General features: G+C 41.3%; 9 protein-coding genes across 12 annotated transcripts in view; 5 read left to right on the forward strand and 4 right to left on the reverse strand.

Moving 5' to 3' along the window:
- Window positions 1-796, forward strand: part of LOC6506988 (FH1/FH2 domain-containing protein 3) — a 38,126-nt gene extending 37,330 nt beyond the window's left edge. For all 4 annotated transcript variants that reach the window (XM_014909534.3, XM_032454458.2, XM_001956839.4 and 1 more), the window contains one exon: window positions 275-796. In XM_014909534.3, the coding sequence (XP_014765020.1) occupies window positions 275-348 (74 nt within the window). In that variant the 3' untranslated portion in view covers window positions 349-796. The remainder of the gene's footprint in view (window positions 1-274) is intronic.
- LOC6493021 lies at window positions 642-4,632 on the reverse strand. Its single transcript, XM_001956837.4, has 5 exons — window positions 3,939-4,632; window positions 2,384-2,536; window positions 2,061-2,324; window positions 1,482-2,003; window positions 642-1,126 (listed from the first exon to the last, which is right to left on the reverse strand). Exons 1-5 carry the CDS (start codon window positions 4,078-4,080, stop codon window positions 1,008-1,010), a joined length of 1,200 nt encoding a protein of 399 aa, XP_001956873.3. The 5' UTR covers window positions 4,081-4,632; the 3' UTR covers window positions 642-1,007.
- A 1,413-nt stretch (window positions 4,633-6,045) lies between these two features.
- Window positions 6,046-6,684, reverse strand: LOC6493020. Its single transcript, XM_001956836.4, has 2 exons — window positions 6,584-6,684; window positions 6,046-6,523 (listed from the first exon to the last, which is right to left on the reverse strand). Exons 1-2 carry the CDS (start codon window positions 6,653-6,655, stop codon window positions 6,098-6,100), a joined length of 498 nt encoding a protein of 165 aa, XP_001956872.2. The 5' UTR covers window positions 6,656-6,684; the 3' UTR covers window positions 6,046-6,097.
- Window positions 6,685-6,856: 172 nt separating this feature from the next.
- Window positions 6,857-8,057, forward strand: LOC6506989 (cell wall integrity and stress response component 3). Its single transcript, XM_001956835.4, has 3 exons — window positions 6,857-7,035; window positions 7,098-7,794; window positions 7,850-8,057. Exons 1-3 carry the CDS (start codon window positions 6,906-6,908, stop codon window positions 7,983-7,985), a joined length of 963 nt encoding a protein of 320 aa, XP_001956871.1. The 5' UTR covers window positions 6,857-6,905; the 3' UTR covers window positions 7,986-8,057.
- Window positions 8,058-8,066: 9 nt separating this feature from the next.
- Window positions 8,067-8,726, reverse strand: LOC6502832. The gene is made up of 2 exons (XM_001956834.4): window positions 8,667-8,726; window positions 8,067-8,611 (listed from the first exon to the last, which is right to left on the reverse strand). The coding sequence occupies exons 1-2, from the start codon at window positions 8,694-8,696 to the stop codon at window positions 8,174-8,176; spliced, it is 468 nt and encodes a 155-aa protein (XP_001956870.2). The 5' UTR covers window positions 8,697-8,726; the 3' UTR covers window positions 8,067-8,173.
- A 530-nt stretch (window positions 8,727-9,256) lies between these two features.
- On the forward strand, window positions 9,257-10,380 carry LOC6506990. Its single transcript, XM_001956833.4, has 4 exons — window positions 9,257-9,383; window positions 9,439-9,544; window positions 9,608-10,151; window positions 10,221-10,380. Exons 1-4 carry the CDS (start codon window positions 9,342-9,344, stop codon window positions 10,345-10,347), a joined length of 819 nt encoding a protein of 272 aa, XP_001956869.1. The 5' UTR covers window positions 9,257-9,341; the 3' UTR covers window positions 10,348-10,380.
- LOC6493019 (putative protein TPRXL) lies at window positions 10,371-11,810 on the reverse strand. Its single transcript, XM_001956832.3, has 2 exons — window positions 11,262-11,810; window positions 10,371-10,990 (listed from the first exon to the last, which is right to left on the reverse strand). Exons 1-2 carry the CDS (start codon window positions 11,682-11,684, stop codon window positions 10,406-10,408), a joined length of 1,008 nt encoding a protein of 335 aa, XP_001956868.1. The 5' UTR covers window positions 11,685-11,810; the 3' UTR covers window positions 10,371-10,405.
- A 430-nt stretch (window positions 11,811-12,240) lies between these two features.
- LOC6502799 lies at window positions 12,241-13,047 on the forward strand. Its single transcript, XM_001956831.4, has 2 exons — window positions 12,241-12,766; window positions 12,821-13,047. The coding sequence occupies exons 1-2, from the start codon at window positions 12,261-12,263 to the stop codon at window positions 12,945-12,947; spliced, it is 633 nt and encodes a 210-aa protein (XP_001956867.2). The 5' UTR covers window positions 12,241-12,260; the 3' UTR covers window positions 12,948-13,047.
- A 387-nt stretch (window positions 13,048-13,434) lies between these two features.
- LOC6506991 lies at window positions 13,435-14,266 on the forward strand. Its single transcript, XM_001956830.4, has 2 exons — window positions 13,435-14,000; window positions 14,060-14,266. Exons 1-2 carry the CDS (start codon window positions 13,456-13,458, stop codon window positions 14,214-14,216), a joined length of 702 nt encoding a protein of 233 aa, XP_001956866.1. The 5' UTR covers window positions 13,435-13,455; the 3' UTR covers window positions 14,217-14,266.
- The last annotated feature ends 67 nt before the right edge of the window (window positions 14,267-14,333 follow it).

The raw sequence follows: 14,333 nt of genomic DNA on the forward strand, positions 1-14,333 counted from the left end.
ATTATTTACTTTTTACACGTTTTCGTTTGTATTGAACCCTTCCCTTGGCTGAGGCACTTCTTCAGCTTAATTTTGAATTTTGATGGCTTCATTTTTCCATCTTTTTGTAAATATATTTCCGGATGGCATGTAAAATAATATATCTTCTAAAAATGGCAACTAAATGGCATGTTTCATACACTTAACCCAGCATGGCAGACTCCGCCTAACAAAACAATTAATAATATTTTATTATATACATATAATTAATATAATTTATTTGTATATTTTACAGTGCGTCGCACGCTGAAGAACGGTCTGACCGACGAGGAGAAACAGCATGTGGCTGCCTTGATACAAACCTATTAGGCTAAGGACTAGCAGATACTACCCAGCTTCACACCCCGATATTAAATATATAGCGAACCGATCCCCAGTGACGTCACAAGTCGGGCATTGCGCGCACAGACTGAAATTGGCGATCTCAGGCGAATCCAGAAGAAAGTCCCCTTTTGTAAAACGACGACAAAGTGCGCACCATTTCGTTTGGCCACAGCATCAAAAGTCTAAAAAACCCACTCAAAAAAAAAAGAGAAAAATGGAAACAACGAAAATGTCCTTAAAAAGAAAGCGTTCTTCATAGTGTTTTTTATGTTATTTAATTTTTGTTTTTGCTTCAGCTAAGTATTATTAATTAAATGTAATCCAATACACACACGTATTAGCAGACGGAAACGATTTTAATATTAGAATTTCGAATGCAAGAGTTTGAATATCCTGAAACTCAACATTAAATTTGTACCAAAATACGACACGACTTGTGCCTTGTCTTTATGAACTTGTACTCTAATGTCTAATGTCTAACTTAATTACGAAAATCAATAAATAAAACATATTTATTAAATACGAAAAAGAGTTGTCTTGCCTGCGCGACATTTCCAGCGCCAATCACAATCATTGAGCGATTTTAATCGCTGTCGCGACTTTTGCCGCATAAAAAAGTGTAGCATAGTTTTCGGGAGACTTTCCTAAAAACCGCTTGTGCAGGGCTGCTGCACATAATCCAGACAGAATCCCCGATTGTCGATGTCGTTTGGAGCTTCGACGCCATCTGTGTGGAAATATAACCGGAATGGACGAACGCTTGCTGTGGAAAAATATAGGAAATGTATGAATATTAGTATTAATTGTGTACAAGTTCTAGGATTATAAAATATTAAACATCTCAGTAGGCTTTCAAAGTAATAATTAAATTGAAAAACAAGTAGGCTTTGCAAAATGCCTGCCGGATATATAAGGAGAATAATTTGGTCTTGGAACTCATTCGGAGTTCATCCACCTTAGAGCTCGCTTGGTTTCTGATTTTTATTTTTCTTAATTTTCTTTTTCTCTTTTATTTTAGGGCTCTCGCCCTGTGGTCGCTTCCTATTCTTGAGATGGTTCTCATGGTTTCCTGTACTTTTTTATTTTATTTATTTATTTAATTTTTTTTATTTACTTACATTGAACCGTTCTCGCCAACATCCCGGCCTCTGCGCTGAAAGTGCCGCCGCAGACTCGGTCTTCGCATCCTGGCAGAGGCGGGATCCTGTCCGCCGAACGGATGCAGCCTATCAAAAGCCAATCACTTACACACCCACTAGTGGTGGGCAAGGTCGCTCCCCCACCGCCCACCATCGTGGGCACAGGGTTGTTGGAATTTCCACTCAGAGTAAAGGCCCGAGATCGATTGTTTTCCAAGTCTGGGCAGGCATTGTACTGAATGCCGCAGAAGTTGCGTTCGTTTCGGATGCATATGCTGTAGTCCTGGTTAGACAACTGCCTGCCGCCCATGGTGTTGTAGTTGAAGCTTCGCACCCTTCCACTGATTGCTGTGTAATACTGGAGGCATCCCTGGTCCGCCCGGCTGATGCTTCCACAGTGGATCTGGGTGACACGGATGCGCCAGAGCCGCGGGAAGGTGCCACTGGTGATCACCGACAATACGATGGGATTACTTTGACCCAGGCCCGCATCAATGTACACTAAAAGATAATTTTATTTTAACAAAATATTCATTTGATTCCCCGAAGAAACCTTACTGTGATCTCCAGTGGAACTGCCACAAATAGTGGGTGTGGGACTGCCGCCCGAAATAAGCAACTGATCCTGGTTGCACAAATGATTTGCCGCCTCCGGAGGGGCTATGGAAAACATGTCCAGATCCAAACGCAACTGACAGATATCGGGATGCAGCTTTTGAATAGTAACCTGACAGCTTCCAGTGCCATCGTACACATCCGGATGGTTGGGATTCACAAAATAGGTCGAATTTTCTCTTAACACACCGCCACAAGTCTGAAGAACTATAAACCAATTGAAGTTTAGGGCTTTTGATAGTAAAAATATTCTTATAGAAACTCACAGATGCAACACACGCCGTAGCCACCGCCACAAGGACCTGCAGGAATTCCATTTCTCAACACACAATCCTTGCTAGGAATGCAATTTCCTTGCTCCCCGGATGGCGCTGAACAACTCCCCGGACCAATGGGAACCAGCGCAAAAATTGGCAAAACTAATAAAAATAATAATTTTGTATTTTAAAATTATCTATGTATTTTAATAAAATTATAATTTAAATTATGATATTTCACTGAAAATTGTATAATGAGGTTAGATTTTCGCCAAATAAAACTATATAAAAAATCATGTTCCAATTTTTCAATTTTTGTGATGGTAAAATGTTATACATTCCCGATCTTGCAACATCCAGTAGAATCATTTTCGATCAAAATCTGGCAAACTAATTTTTGACCCGTTTTTCGCAATTTTCCTAAGGGGTAAATCATCATGATTTTAGCCAAAAATTGGCTCAAATTTTTTTTGTTTGATATTTCCGAAATTTTAATGCAGATCAGCGGGGAATGAAAGTCTGATTCATAAATGGTATTCCGTTCTTGAATCGGTTGTAAAACAAATGAAATATTAGCTAAAAAGTGCACCAAAAGATCAGATTATGTCGAAATAAAATAATATCGAAAGGTGGTTCCAATTTTGTAACTCCCTTAGTGGAAAAATCTCCATAACTCGAATAATACTTGGCCGATCCAAGAATTTTATACTTTCCCGATCTTGGAACTTTAAGTAGCATCATTTTCGATCAAAACCCGGCCAACTAATTTTTGACGCATTTTTCGCAATTTTCCTAAGGGGTACCATCATTATTTTAGCCAAAAATTGGCCAAAATTTTTGGCTTTGAATTTTTTAAACTTTTGATGCAGTTTGAGGCGGATTAGATTCCCGATTCGTAATTGGTATTGCGTTTACTGATCGGTTAAGAAATAGTTGAGATATACAACAAACAGTTATTGAAAAGGTTAGATTTTGCCCAAGTTAATAAGTATCAGAAACGTTTGACCAATTTTTGTATTTTCGTTATGGGAAAAAGTGTATAACTCGGCTAATACCTGGCAGATCCACCAATGTTATACCTTCCCGATCTTAGAACACCGAGTTTCTTCATTTTCAATCAAAACCTGGCAACAAAAATTTTGACCCATTTTTCGAAATTTTTCAAAGGGGCATCATGATTTCGGCCAAAAATGGATCCAAATTTTCTTTGTCCCACTTTTGCGAACTTTTGATGCAGATCGAAGGGAATTAGTTCTCTGATTCATAAATGGTATTCCGTTTGTGGATAGGTAGCGAAATAGTTAAGCTTTTAATTTAAAAGCGTATGAAAAAATCTGATTTTGGATTTTGGAAAAATGAAAAGCCACCAAAAACCTGGTTCCAATACACTCACGAAAAACAACATTTTTAAGCAAATGGTAATACCCTTTTAAGTATATTGTTTTTAGGTGACACTTTTTCAGCTGATTATATTATGAATTCTCTCTTTCTATATTTTTGTACACTTTTAAGCTAAAATTGTTCATTGTATCACTTATTTTATTTTGAAATTTTATAAACCAACACTTTGATTCGCGTAGACGCGGAGGACTCAGCCACTTTCCGCCGAAGATCAGATCCCGCCAACTGTTGGTGGCTGCTTGCTTCTGCACCTTGCCACTGGCCAGGATAAACAGGCAACAGAACACAATAAGCTTTAGTTTCATATTAAATAATCCTTTGGGAAATCGGTTGACGGCTTATTGTGTCGTAAATTTTTCAGTACATCCGATCGCGTTGATTTGTGACTTTGTTGTGGCAGGCAGCGCTTGCAGGGGCGACAATTTATCGCACTTGGTGTGGCAAAAAGTTTAATGACCGCAATTTGTTCGACGCTTTTCGCTTTTTAGTTTTAGTGAAGCCCGTTGAGTTTAGCTGAATATTAATTACAATAACAAAACGCAACAGCGGCACAACAATTAGATGCGCCACAATCAGCGACATGTGTGGGATTTGGTCCCATCTCTATGGAGATACTCTCGCTTTCCACGGAAAAACACTTTTCCATTTGTTGGCTGGCTTCCTGTTGCGAATTTGTTTTCCACACCTCTGCCTTTGGCCATTAAATGTGGAGCAACTTCTCCACAGACCCGAAAATTCGAGCATGGAAGTGCTGAATAATTTGTTTACGGCACTACAATCGCAGTGAAAATTGTGTAGTATTTACGTGAACATAGACCAGGGGTGCCCAAGCACTGCTTATGACAGAGCAAATTCCAATACCTATGCACAAAAGCACAAATACATATGAGCGATAGTTTTTTTTTTTTTTTCTATCGTATCACTGAAAAAAATTTTTGTAACATTTTCAACAGAAAAAAAAAAAAAAATTTTTTCGGATAATTGAGAATTAATTTTAGGATTATAATTATTTTCAATATGCTCAATTATTTTTCGAATTTTTTTTACTGCGCTTCCATATCGGCTTGTGACGCAGATACTTTAGCATAGCATTTAATAAAATGCCTTTCCAAATTAATTTTTTTGTTTCCGCTTATTATTATATTACATATAATACATTGCTGCTCGCAAAGAAAATTTTCGACAAAGAAAAAATGCATCGTTCCACAGTCAACCATTCTGTCCAAAACCTCAACAAGAAGTGATTTCTTGCAGTGAAAAGTTTTCGGCAATCCAACAACAAAATGCCAGAAAAGTGTTGAAACTGTTTAAGTGTTATTAAACTACGAAAAATTGTTATTGTAATTTGCCTTGCCTATACTGGGAGCAGCACACGTATATGATTTTGCTCTACCCATATGACAGAGCAATCCAACAACAAAGGAGGAACGAGAGCAATGGGACTGGGCATCCCTGACATAGACCCATTAGTAATTGGTAAGTAATTTTAATAGCCACTTGGTAACCCGGAAAATGCGATCATTTTGACGTCATTGCTTCATATGTCTAATTTGATTACGCAGCTCCAGGCTATGTGGGTCAATGTCAATTAAATTGCTTAATTCAATTAGGGACTATTAAATATTTACCTTTAAATAGCTTTTTGTTACCTCACGAAACCCCAACAGAATTTTGGTGGCTGAGAGAAACTGACCTTCGCAACGGAATTTGCGTGGCTTTCGTCCCTGAGATGGCCAAAACAACGATAAGCTTTCAGTGGAAAAGTAGCAACTATTGTTATGTGGCTGCAGGCCTTCAAGGTTCCTTAGGATGCTGAATTATTTGCTAAAAAATAGTGTTGTTAACATTTTAAATCATTTGTGAAGGAAAATACCAGGAAGTAAGATAAGGTATCAAAATATTTGTTTAGACATGTTGTAGATATGAATTAGAGGTCATTACTAATTAAGAAAGAAAGTTTAATATTATGTAAGATAGTGGGTTTAAACATATGAGATTATTTATCAAGATAAACTTTGTGTATTTGTTTTAAGTCTCCAAAAATAATACCACTAATATATATATTTGACTCTTCTATTTCGAGAAAAAACTCTTTTTATGGTAACTTTTATGTTTTTTATAAATCATGTTTATTTAACTTAAAAGATACAATTTTCTGATTACAGTCTTATCATTAGACACTTTGTAGAAGTACACTGAAATACCCCATTCAATCTCTATGGATTTCAAAGTTTTCTTCAATTTCACTCAAATAATACCCCTTGCTGGAATTTTTTTAAATTTAAGATATTATTTATTTTTTATAAGATATATTACAAGCATTTAGGCAGATCTATCGCATTCCAGACTTCCTGTAACCTCACAGCTATCCACGCAGAACTTCCCAGAGCGGATGGAGCAGACTGTGTTGGCCTTGCAAGTGGAGGGAGTGCCGGTGAGGTTGGTGCCACTGCACATCTGGAAGGTGGTGCGGCTGGTGCAGACAAATAGGTTGGTGCCGTCACAGGTCTCACAGGTTCCATCAGCCTCTGAGTTCTGACAGGCCGGTGTGGCTCCACTGGGCATGCAGAAAGCAGCAAACTCTGTGCACACCTGGTCATCGGGGCAGGCTTGTACCTGGCCAGCTTCCACATTGGTGGCGCAATACTCATAGTGTGTTTCATTCAGGCATTTCACATTATTTGTCTGACAAACATTGCACGCACCCAGAACCACAGCGGCCATCGAGCAAGTGGCCACAAGAAGGCACTGTCAAAGAAGTATCATTTTCTACAAGAATTCTCTCTATAATCCCACTGAAATACTTACCAAATTTCTGAGGATCTGACCGTTCTGCATTATGCTAAATTTTGTCTTTGACTGACTGAGTCTTCCAGCCATCCAGTTGCCTTTATATGAAAAGATTTTGAGGGAAAAGATACAGATTATTTTTTATGAAGGGAATTAAGTTCCTTAATATATGAGGCTACTTATTTGCTATGTACCGCTCCCGTGCTACTCGGAGATTAGTTTACGTGGAAAGACATTGAAAGATAAATGTTAACTCCCCCAGATCATCATAAAGATATGAGTCCAGAGTTTTATATAAAGCTTGGCGTAGTTTCTGGTGGGATTTAATTGAAATCTAGCCATGGAGCTGCTGAAACTGGTCGCTGCGTTGGGAGTCTTACTAGCTCCGGTGGCTGTTAAGGCCACCTGCAATCAGTGCAGCGATGGACACACCTGCGTCAGCAGAACACAGTTCCAATTCTGCGACAATCGTAGGTTTATTGAATGGATTTTTGTTAAAATAATAAGTAATATAATCCTTTAATATTCTTAGCATCGGTGGATCAGACCATAGTTTACGAATGCCCCGAGGATACCCCTGTTTGTGTGGACTATGGTGCCATATGTTTTCCGGAAAGCGATGGTATAGTAGCCGGATGTGGGGATACCTCCAACTGTGGCGTTTGCTCCAATGACGAGACATTTGCCTGCACTTCCCGCACCACCTTTGCCCTGTGCAGTGGGGGCGCAGTTACGGCAAATAACATCAACTGCACCGAAGACTATGTTTGCAGTGTCTCAGGTGCTGCAACTGGTTCTCCATGCATTTCGCGATGCTCTGCCACAGATGGCGATATATGCGATGTGGTGCTCACCAACAATGAGGATAATGCCACCACAACCACTGCTGATCCCATATCTACAACTACTTTGGATCCATTATCCACAACTACCACGGATCCATCATCTACAACTACCACGGATACAACGGATCCATCATCTACAACTACCACGGATACAACGGATTCATCATCTACAACTACAACGGATGGATCAACTATTACCACTACTACTTCCGATGCAAATTCTACCTTGAGTACGGACACTTCATCGGACTCAACCACTGAACCAGCCACCACCACCACCGTAACCACCACCATCACTCCACCGGACTTCAATGAGCAAACCTATTGCCAAGGAATCAGTGCAGTGGGTCGTTATCCTATTCCCAATGACACAGTTTGTACAAGGTGAGTCCTAGAAAAGTGCTTCTTGATACTCAAATAATATTATTTTAATTTTCAGCTATGTGTACTGTGTCTATAGAGGCGGAAGTTGGTCTGGATTGGTGTACCAGTGTCCTGCCACGAAGCCTTATTTCAACGCAAATGACTTTAACTGTGGAACTGTGCAGCCAACTTCAGCGGGATGCCTTCTTTAGAAATTATTTAACATATTTTTGTAAATAAATATTATAGAAAAAATTAAATAAACAAAATATTTAAATGAAAAATAAGTGAGATCTTCTTCAAACAATCTTTAATGACAAAAGATAAGATATCATTAAAAGATACAAGATGAAAACAAGTTACGTCCCCTTTATCCTTGAAAACATAAATGACACAAGTTCTAAGCAGGTGACTCCCTGTCGCACTCAAAGCCATTGTGATTGTTTTCTATCCAACATCGATCAGCACAAATGGTTCCAGACTTTATAGAACAGAAAGTGTTCTCTTTGCACTTTGAAACTTGACTGGTGAGGGTATCTCCATTGCACATCTGAAAGGTGGTGCGGCTGGTGCAGACAAATATACTTGATCCGTCACAGGCGGGGCACTCCACTGCAGGAGTTGGTGCGCAGGATGCTTCAGCTCCTTCCGGCAAGCAGATGGCCTTCATGGATGTGCACACCTGACCCTCAGGACACCCCACCACCTGAGACTTATCTATATAATCCGAGCAAAACGAGAAATGCGTTTGATTTATGCACTTGACGCCGTTAGTCTGACACTCATTGCAATCTCCCAGGACATTTGGAACCAAGATGCAAATGGTCACAAAGAAGCACTACAAAAACGATATTTTAATCACTTATAAAAAGGAGTTTTAAGAGGTTCCTTGCCAACTTCTGTAGAATCCTAGACTGCTGCATCTTGCTGCTTCAAGTCGACTAACTGCATTATCTGAGATGCACTTTTTTAAATGGTTGCATTAAGTAAATAACTATAATAGTTCCACATAGCACACAATCTTTATTATAGGTTTCTTTTTAACTATCTACAGCTTCTGTTCTAAATAGATCTTATCTCTGCAGTTGTCTCTTGAATTCAATTACGTCATGGAAGGAGAAGTAAAAATAAGAGCTACTGAAGTACAACCATATCTAAAAGTTAGGTCTAGACTAGACTAGACTATAATATTCGATCATCTAAAAAGAATCCATAAACCAAGCCGATGCTTCCACTATTACAACTTTCTTTGCCCGCTCCGTTCCACCCATTTGGAGCCTTTTAATTAAAGAGTTTATCGACTTTTGGGGAATGTCCGCACCCACGCGCTGTCACTCGATGCAGCCTGGCCAGAATAGCTCAAATCACTCCCGACTAGGGAGCCCATAAAACAGCAATCATGTGGAAAGCCAAGGCAAATAAAACAATTAGCAGGCCTGAAGAAAAGTAAAGAGTAGATAAACATTGGCGACTGAAATAGTCTTTAACAAAAGGTGGCTATCATAATCCGACTCGGTTTAGTACGAACGGAACCTTGACAGAGAGCAGCAGACTAGCGAAAATAAAAAATGTCTCAAAGGATTGCCAATTTATTAAAAGGATTTACTGTGGTAAAGTGAAATATAATTAAAAGTTGATCCAGGATAAATGAAATACTTTAATTAGGTGGCTGCTGCCTTCTTGGTGGCTCAGTCGTGGTCGGAATGTAATGTTTGTCAGACCAATCAAGTGGCTTGCATCAACTCCAGCTCGTTTTACTTGTGCTTTGGTGGTAAGTAGAAGGCTACTTTCTACTTATGAAATATTTAAAAATGTTGCCAAAATACTGTTACAGATGGCACTCCTCATACGGATCAGTTATACCACTGCCTGGATGGCTTTGACTGCACCAACCTCTCGGCCATTTGTGTGCAAAAAAGCAGCCAACGTCCACCCAGTTGTGGAGACACTTCGAAGTGCGGCCAATGCAGTGCCAGTGTGAACTATCTATTTGCCTGCCAGAGTCGGGGCATCTTCCAGATGTGCTATGGAGCCACAAGACCCATGGGAAAGTTCGGTTACTGCCCCACGGGTACGGTTTGTGACGCCACCAGCAATGCGATCTGTGTGCCCGAAGTCGCGAACCAAAATGTCACCTGCGACCTCAACGATGACCTGGTGGACACTACAACGTCGGTTCCAACCACCTCTGAGTCCACCACTAATTCAACCGGTACAGAGAGCACCACTGAGCCTAGCACAACCGAACCCAGCACCACGGAACCCAGCACCACGGAACAAAGCACCACCGAAATACCCCTGACACCCTCCCAAATCTGCGCTCTTTACAATGCAACTGGACTCTTTCCCATCATTCCCTCGGATCCCTACTGCCAACGGTCTGTAAAGTCTCTAAAATTTTCCACAATTTTTTTATTCATAATTATTTAACGTTCATATCTTTACAGCTACGTTAGTTGCTACTTAAAAAATAATGTTGTTATCAGGGCGGCGGAGTATAATTGCGCGACTGATTCCTACTTCGTTTCGCTGACTCAGAGCTGTGTCTACGTTAAACCTGGTTACTGTCTTTAAGGCTTGAAAATTACCAATAAACCTTAAAATACTCCCCACTCTTACTATACGAGTTGGCTTAATCCAAATTAACTCCATTTAGCGTCAGACTTGCCACCGTGGTGGAGCAGGTCGAGGGCAGAGCCGTGGCGCAGAGCTTGCTGGCACTGTTGTAGTACATGTCACCCGGACAGGTGTACGACTGGCCGCTCCAGCTGCCATTCAGCAAAAAACAGTAGATGTAGTCGTGACAGGTGGTGCTGGAATCCGTGCCGACTGGGAAGTATCCTTGCGACTGCATCGCCTGGCAGTATGCATTCGGATTACTGGTGGTCGGTGCGGCGGTGGTGGTTGTGGTGGAGCTCACGCTGGTGGAGCAGGTGGAGGGCATCGCTGCCACACACAAGCTAGCTGAGCTGCTGAAGTACAAGGATCCCGGACAGGTGTATGTCTGTCCGACCCAACTGCCACTGACCAAGTTGCATTCGATGTACTGGCGACAGGTCGTATACGCATCATTGCCTACCGCAAATTTTCCCTGCGACTGCACCGCCGCACAATAACTGGAGGCAGAGCTCGTTGAGGGAGTGGCCGCAGTGGTTGTGGCGGCGGTGGTGGAGGTGGTTGTGGTGGTGTCATCGGCATACGAGCAGGTGGGAGCGACCTGTGAAGATAAGAGGAATTATAGTTAATTGGAAGTTGTAAAGCATGGAATTTGGGATATTATATTTCAAAGGGATGCATTTTCATTAAATTTTATTAAACAATTTTTATTTTCTTTAAACGGCAGCCTGGAAATGCAATAGGAATCATTCTCGTGGAAATGAATTCTCTTAGCCCTTAATTTCCTGTGCCACCTGTCAGAGTTTCCTTCGCTTCCCTAAACTTCCTTTTGGCCCTTTTAAAACTTTTCCTTTAAGGACGCCAGAACTTACCCCGCCCGATGACAGGCCGCATATCTGGGTATCGTTGATGTTGCAAACATAGCCATCGGCACAGGTTCCCGTCGAATTCTGGACCGTATCCGTTCCCAGGCAGAGGGCAAAGGTGCTGGTTCCGGTGCAGGCGAATGTCTGGCTGGTGTCGCACTTGTTGCATTCCTGGCAATCGGCCTGGCTGCCTCCGGTGGAGTCCTCCGGTTCGCATAGCACCCCACCCGTACCGCTCACACAAACATAGCCGCTGGGGCAGTCGGTGGGTGACCCGGTGGGCGTGCCATTCGCATCGCAGGCCTGCATTTGTGTGGAAGAGTAACAGGTCAGATTGTTGACGGAGTTGCACACGTTGCAGGTTGCCTGGGTCGAGGATAACAAACACCAGGACACCAAAAAGGCAAAGAGGAACTGGCTGGGTGACATTTCTGCAAACTGAGTTTCTGTTGTTTTCAAACTGATGATTCTGGCCAACGGCCATTCAGCTTAAATAGAGAATTTTGGTAGCTATTTTGGAGCACGCAGATTTTTAATCTGCGTCCCTAAGTCGTCTACGACCTTGGAAGGCGGGACCTTGGCTGATACTTCAATTTAGATAAGTTCCCTCAAGGTGTTTGTTCCGAAATTAGACTAAAAACATGGCATACTTTTCGGCGCTTGCGAATTTTCGTGGTGAGTTGCGAAAAAAGATGGCTTCTGACTAAAATGCTAGCTTTCCACTCACTTTCTTTCTAATATCTTAGCCACTTTCAATTTTATTTCAAAACTAAGTACTTCAAGTCCTATTACGAAGTACTATTATTAACCTAATGCCCCACCGCAGTAATTGCAACATAGTTTTCAGTATAACTATGTTTTGATATTTATTCCTAAAACTCACATATCATATTTTCTCTCTGTGTCTTTGACCTTACTCATATTGTAATCTCGAGCAGTTTCCCGGGTAAGAAACTCACTTATAAACGACTGCATTTTGAGATAATGAGCTAGTTTCTCTCGAAGATGTTGCGCCGACTGCTCATTCTGGGAGTTCTGCTGGTTGCCCAGGTTGGATTTAGCCAAGCCAACTGCAACATCTGCTCTTCTGCGACAAAAAAGGCTTGTGTTTCCAAAACCCAATACCAAAACTGCACCACGGATGATAGGCCCACAGGACCGATCTATACGTGTCCCAACAATACATACTGCTCTGTGACTGCTGCAGTGTGTTCTGCGACCACTGCTGAGATCGCCTGCGCAGAATGCAATCAGTGTGGAGATTATTTCGCCTGCACAGGAACCAGTAGTTTCGCGCTCTGTTTTCAGGGATCTGTGATTCCTAATGCTACGTATAGCTGCAATCCCGGGCAAGTGTGCAGTAAAAGCCTCACAACCATCTGCGGCGACTCTGCGACAGGCACAGTGCCCTCCTGTTCGTACTACGATAGTGCTGCAGAAGTAGGCAACTTCTGCTTAACCAAGGCTTCTGCAGGTCGTTTCCCATATCCCAATGATCCCAGTTGCTCCAGGTAACAATATTGTTCTACTTAGCTATTACATAATTTTTCTTATATTTCTTTCAGATATATCAACTGCTTCTATAAAGGTTCTGCTTGGAATGGAACTGTCTGGAATTGTCCTACCGCTAAGCCTTATTTCAGTTCTACTTCCCTCATTTGCACTTCCACAAAACCAACAAATTGCACTTGATTCTAGAATTATTTACATTTTGCAAATAACTTGCAACTTGGTGTGAAAAGCAAATATATGTTGATGATCTTTAAATAAAAGGTTCACTTTTTTTGCTTTCCATGTGCGTCAGTTATTCTTTGCAAATATTTAAGCCATAAAGGTCTACGTGGAGAGACACGTGATCTTTTCAAATCTTTTTAAATCTTTTCAAAAATAAATCTTTTTAAGGCTGTAAATATTTTATGAAATACTTCAGAAAAGTCACGACTTGTCTACTTGTATTTTATATATTTAAAATCATTGAATCGAAATCGAATTGGGGTAGACATCCGCTACAATCTACGAAACATTTCTTTTATTTAGCTCACCTGAATAGTTTATCTAAGCTTTATTGACCAATTAACCTTAATCCTCTGGCATTTATAAGCCCCTTGTTGAAAGTTTTAGTTGCAGTTGATATGATAAGATAAATCGCAGAGAATAAAGATGCATGAAATTGCAACTCTGCAGTTAGTTGACTTCAAAGATGCTGCGTTTTCTGATCTTGCTGGGAGTTGTGGTGGTTCTTGGGATGTTCATCCTCGATACTGAGGCGGACTGCAATGTCTGTTCGTCGGCCACCAATGTGGCCTGTGTCTCGGATACTGACTTCCAAATCTGTTCTACCGACGAGCTGCCCACTGGAAGTGTTTACTCGTGTCCCACGGACTATTACTGCACAGCAAATGCGGCGATTTGTGACACGAATGCCGCCTTCAAGTCCTGTGTAGGATGCGGCACCTGCAATGCCGGCAGTACCTTTGCCTGCCTGAGTGCCACCACATTCGCCTTATGCCTGGGAACCACCACCCCATCGACGATAGGAGGAAGTTGTGGCACTGCCTATGTTTGTGACATGAACAATCCCAATATCTGTGGCACACCGGCTTCAGGATCACAGGCCACGTGCCCCAGCGGCAGTGTGACTCCCGGAGTGGATCCCACCACGATGACACCCACTGAGTACTGCGAAATCCTGCAACAGAGGGGTAGATATCCCTATGGAGCCGATTTGAACACCACCTGTCGGCAGTAAGTTTATAGGAAAACTAAACTCTACTTGCTTCTATCAACTGAAGTATTGTTTTTAGATATATATACTGCCATCTTACTAACTCTACCTGGATTGGCGCTCTTTATGATTGTCCTGGTCTGACTTATTTCAACAGCACCTCTGGTTACTGTGGAACAGGAGTTCCTCCCAGATGCACTTTTGGAGTAGCCACTTTGACTCTGACGATTAATTGAAATATTTGTAAAAAAATACAATTGAAGCAATACAACAATCTTGGACTATATAGTTTATAGTTTAATCTTAGTTAACTTTCATCACGTGGCGGAACTGCATTTAAAAATAAATCCACA

This window comes from Drosophila ananassae, chromosome 2R, assembly GCF_017639315.1.
Source record: "Drosophila ananassae strain 14024-0371.13 chromosome 2R, ASM1763931v2, whole genome shotgun sequence".
In the NCBI taxonomy this organism is placed as follows: Eukaryota; Metazoa; Arthropoda; class Insecta; order Diptera; family Drosophilidae; genus Drosophila; species Drosophila ananassae.

Coding starts and splice junctions, on each gene's coding strand:
- LOC6493021 (XM_001956837.4), bottom strand. CDS start 4,080: ATGAAACTAAAGCTTATTGTGTTCTGTTGCCTGTTTATCCTGGCCAGT. Junction 2,325..2,383: donor CTACGGCGTGTGTTGCATCT/GTGAGTTTCTAT, acceptor ATTGGTTTATAG/TTCTTCAGACTTGTGGCGGT. Junction 1,127..1,481: donor GTTGGCGAGAACGGTTCAAT/GTAAGTAAATAA, acceptor ATTTTTCCACAG/CAAGCGTTCGTCCATTCCGG.
- LOC6493020 (XM_001956836.4), bottom strand. CDS start 6,655: ATGGCTGGAAGACTCAGTCAGTCAAAGACAAAATTTAGCATAATGCAG. Junction 6,524..6,583: donor GTCAGATCCTCAGAAATTTG/GTAAGTATTTCA, acceptor CTTCTTTGACAG/TGCCTTCTTGTGGCCACTTG.
- LOC6506989 (XM_001956835.4), top strand. CDS start 6,906: ATGGAGCTGCTGAAACTGGTCGCTGCGTTGGGAGTCTTACTAGCTCCG. Junction 7,036..7,097: donor GTTCCAATTCTGCGACAATC/GTAGGTTTATTG, acceptor TAATATTCTTAG/CATCGGTGGATCAGACCATA. Junction 7,795..7,849: donor AATGACACAGTTTGTACAAG/GTGAGTCCTAGA, acceptor TTTAATTTTCAG/CTATGTGTACTGTGTCTATA.
- LOC6502832 (XM_001956834.4), bottom strand. CDS start 8,696: ATGCAGCAGTCTAGGATTCTACAGAAGTTG. Junction 8,612..8,666: donor CTAGGATTCTACAGAAGTTG/GCAAGGAACCTC, acceptor TCGTTTTTGTAG/TGCTTCTTTGTGACCATTTG.
- LOC6506990 (XM_001956833.4), top strand. CDS start 9,342: ATGTCTCAAAGGATTGCCAATTTATTAAAAGGATTTACTGTG. Junction 9,384..9,438: donor TATTAAAAGGATTTACTGTG/GTAAAGTGAAAT, acceptor TACTTTAATTAG/GTGGCTGCTGCCTTCTTGGT. Junction 10,152..10,220: donor TCGGATCCCTACTGCCAACG/GTCTGTAAAGTC, acceptor ATATCTTTACAG/CTACGTTAGTTGCTACTTAA.
- LOC6493019 (XM_001956832.3), bottom strand. CDS start 11,684: ATGTCACCCAGCCAGTTCCTCTTTGCCTTTTTGGTGTCCTGGTGTTTG. Junction 10,991..11,261: donor GCGGCCTGTCATCGGGCGGG/GTAAGTTCTGGC, acceptor TTATCTTCACAG/GTCGCTCCCACCTGCTCGTA.
- LOC6502799 (XM_001956831.4), top strand. CDS start 12,261: ATGTTGCGCCGACTGCTCATTCTGGGAGTTCTGCTGGTTGCCCAGGTT. Junction 12,767..12,820: donor AATGATCCCAGTTGCTCCAG/GTAACAATATTG, acceptor TATTTCTTTCAG/ATATATCAACTGCTTCTATA.
- LOC6506991 (XM_001956830.4), top strand. CDS start 13,456: ATGCTGCGTTTTCTGATCTTGCTGGGAGTTGTGGTGGTTCTTGGGATG. Junction 14,001..14,059: donor TTGAACACCACCTGTCGGCA/GTAAGTTTATAG, acceptor TATTGTTTTTAG/ATATATATACTGCCATCTTA.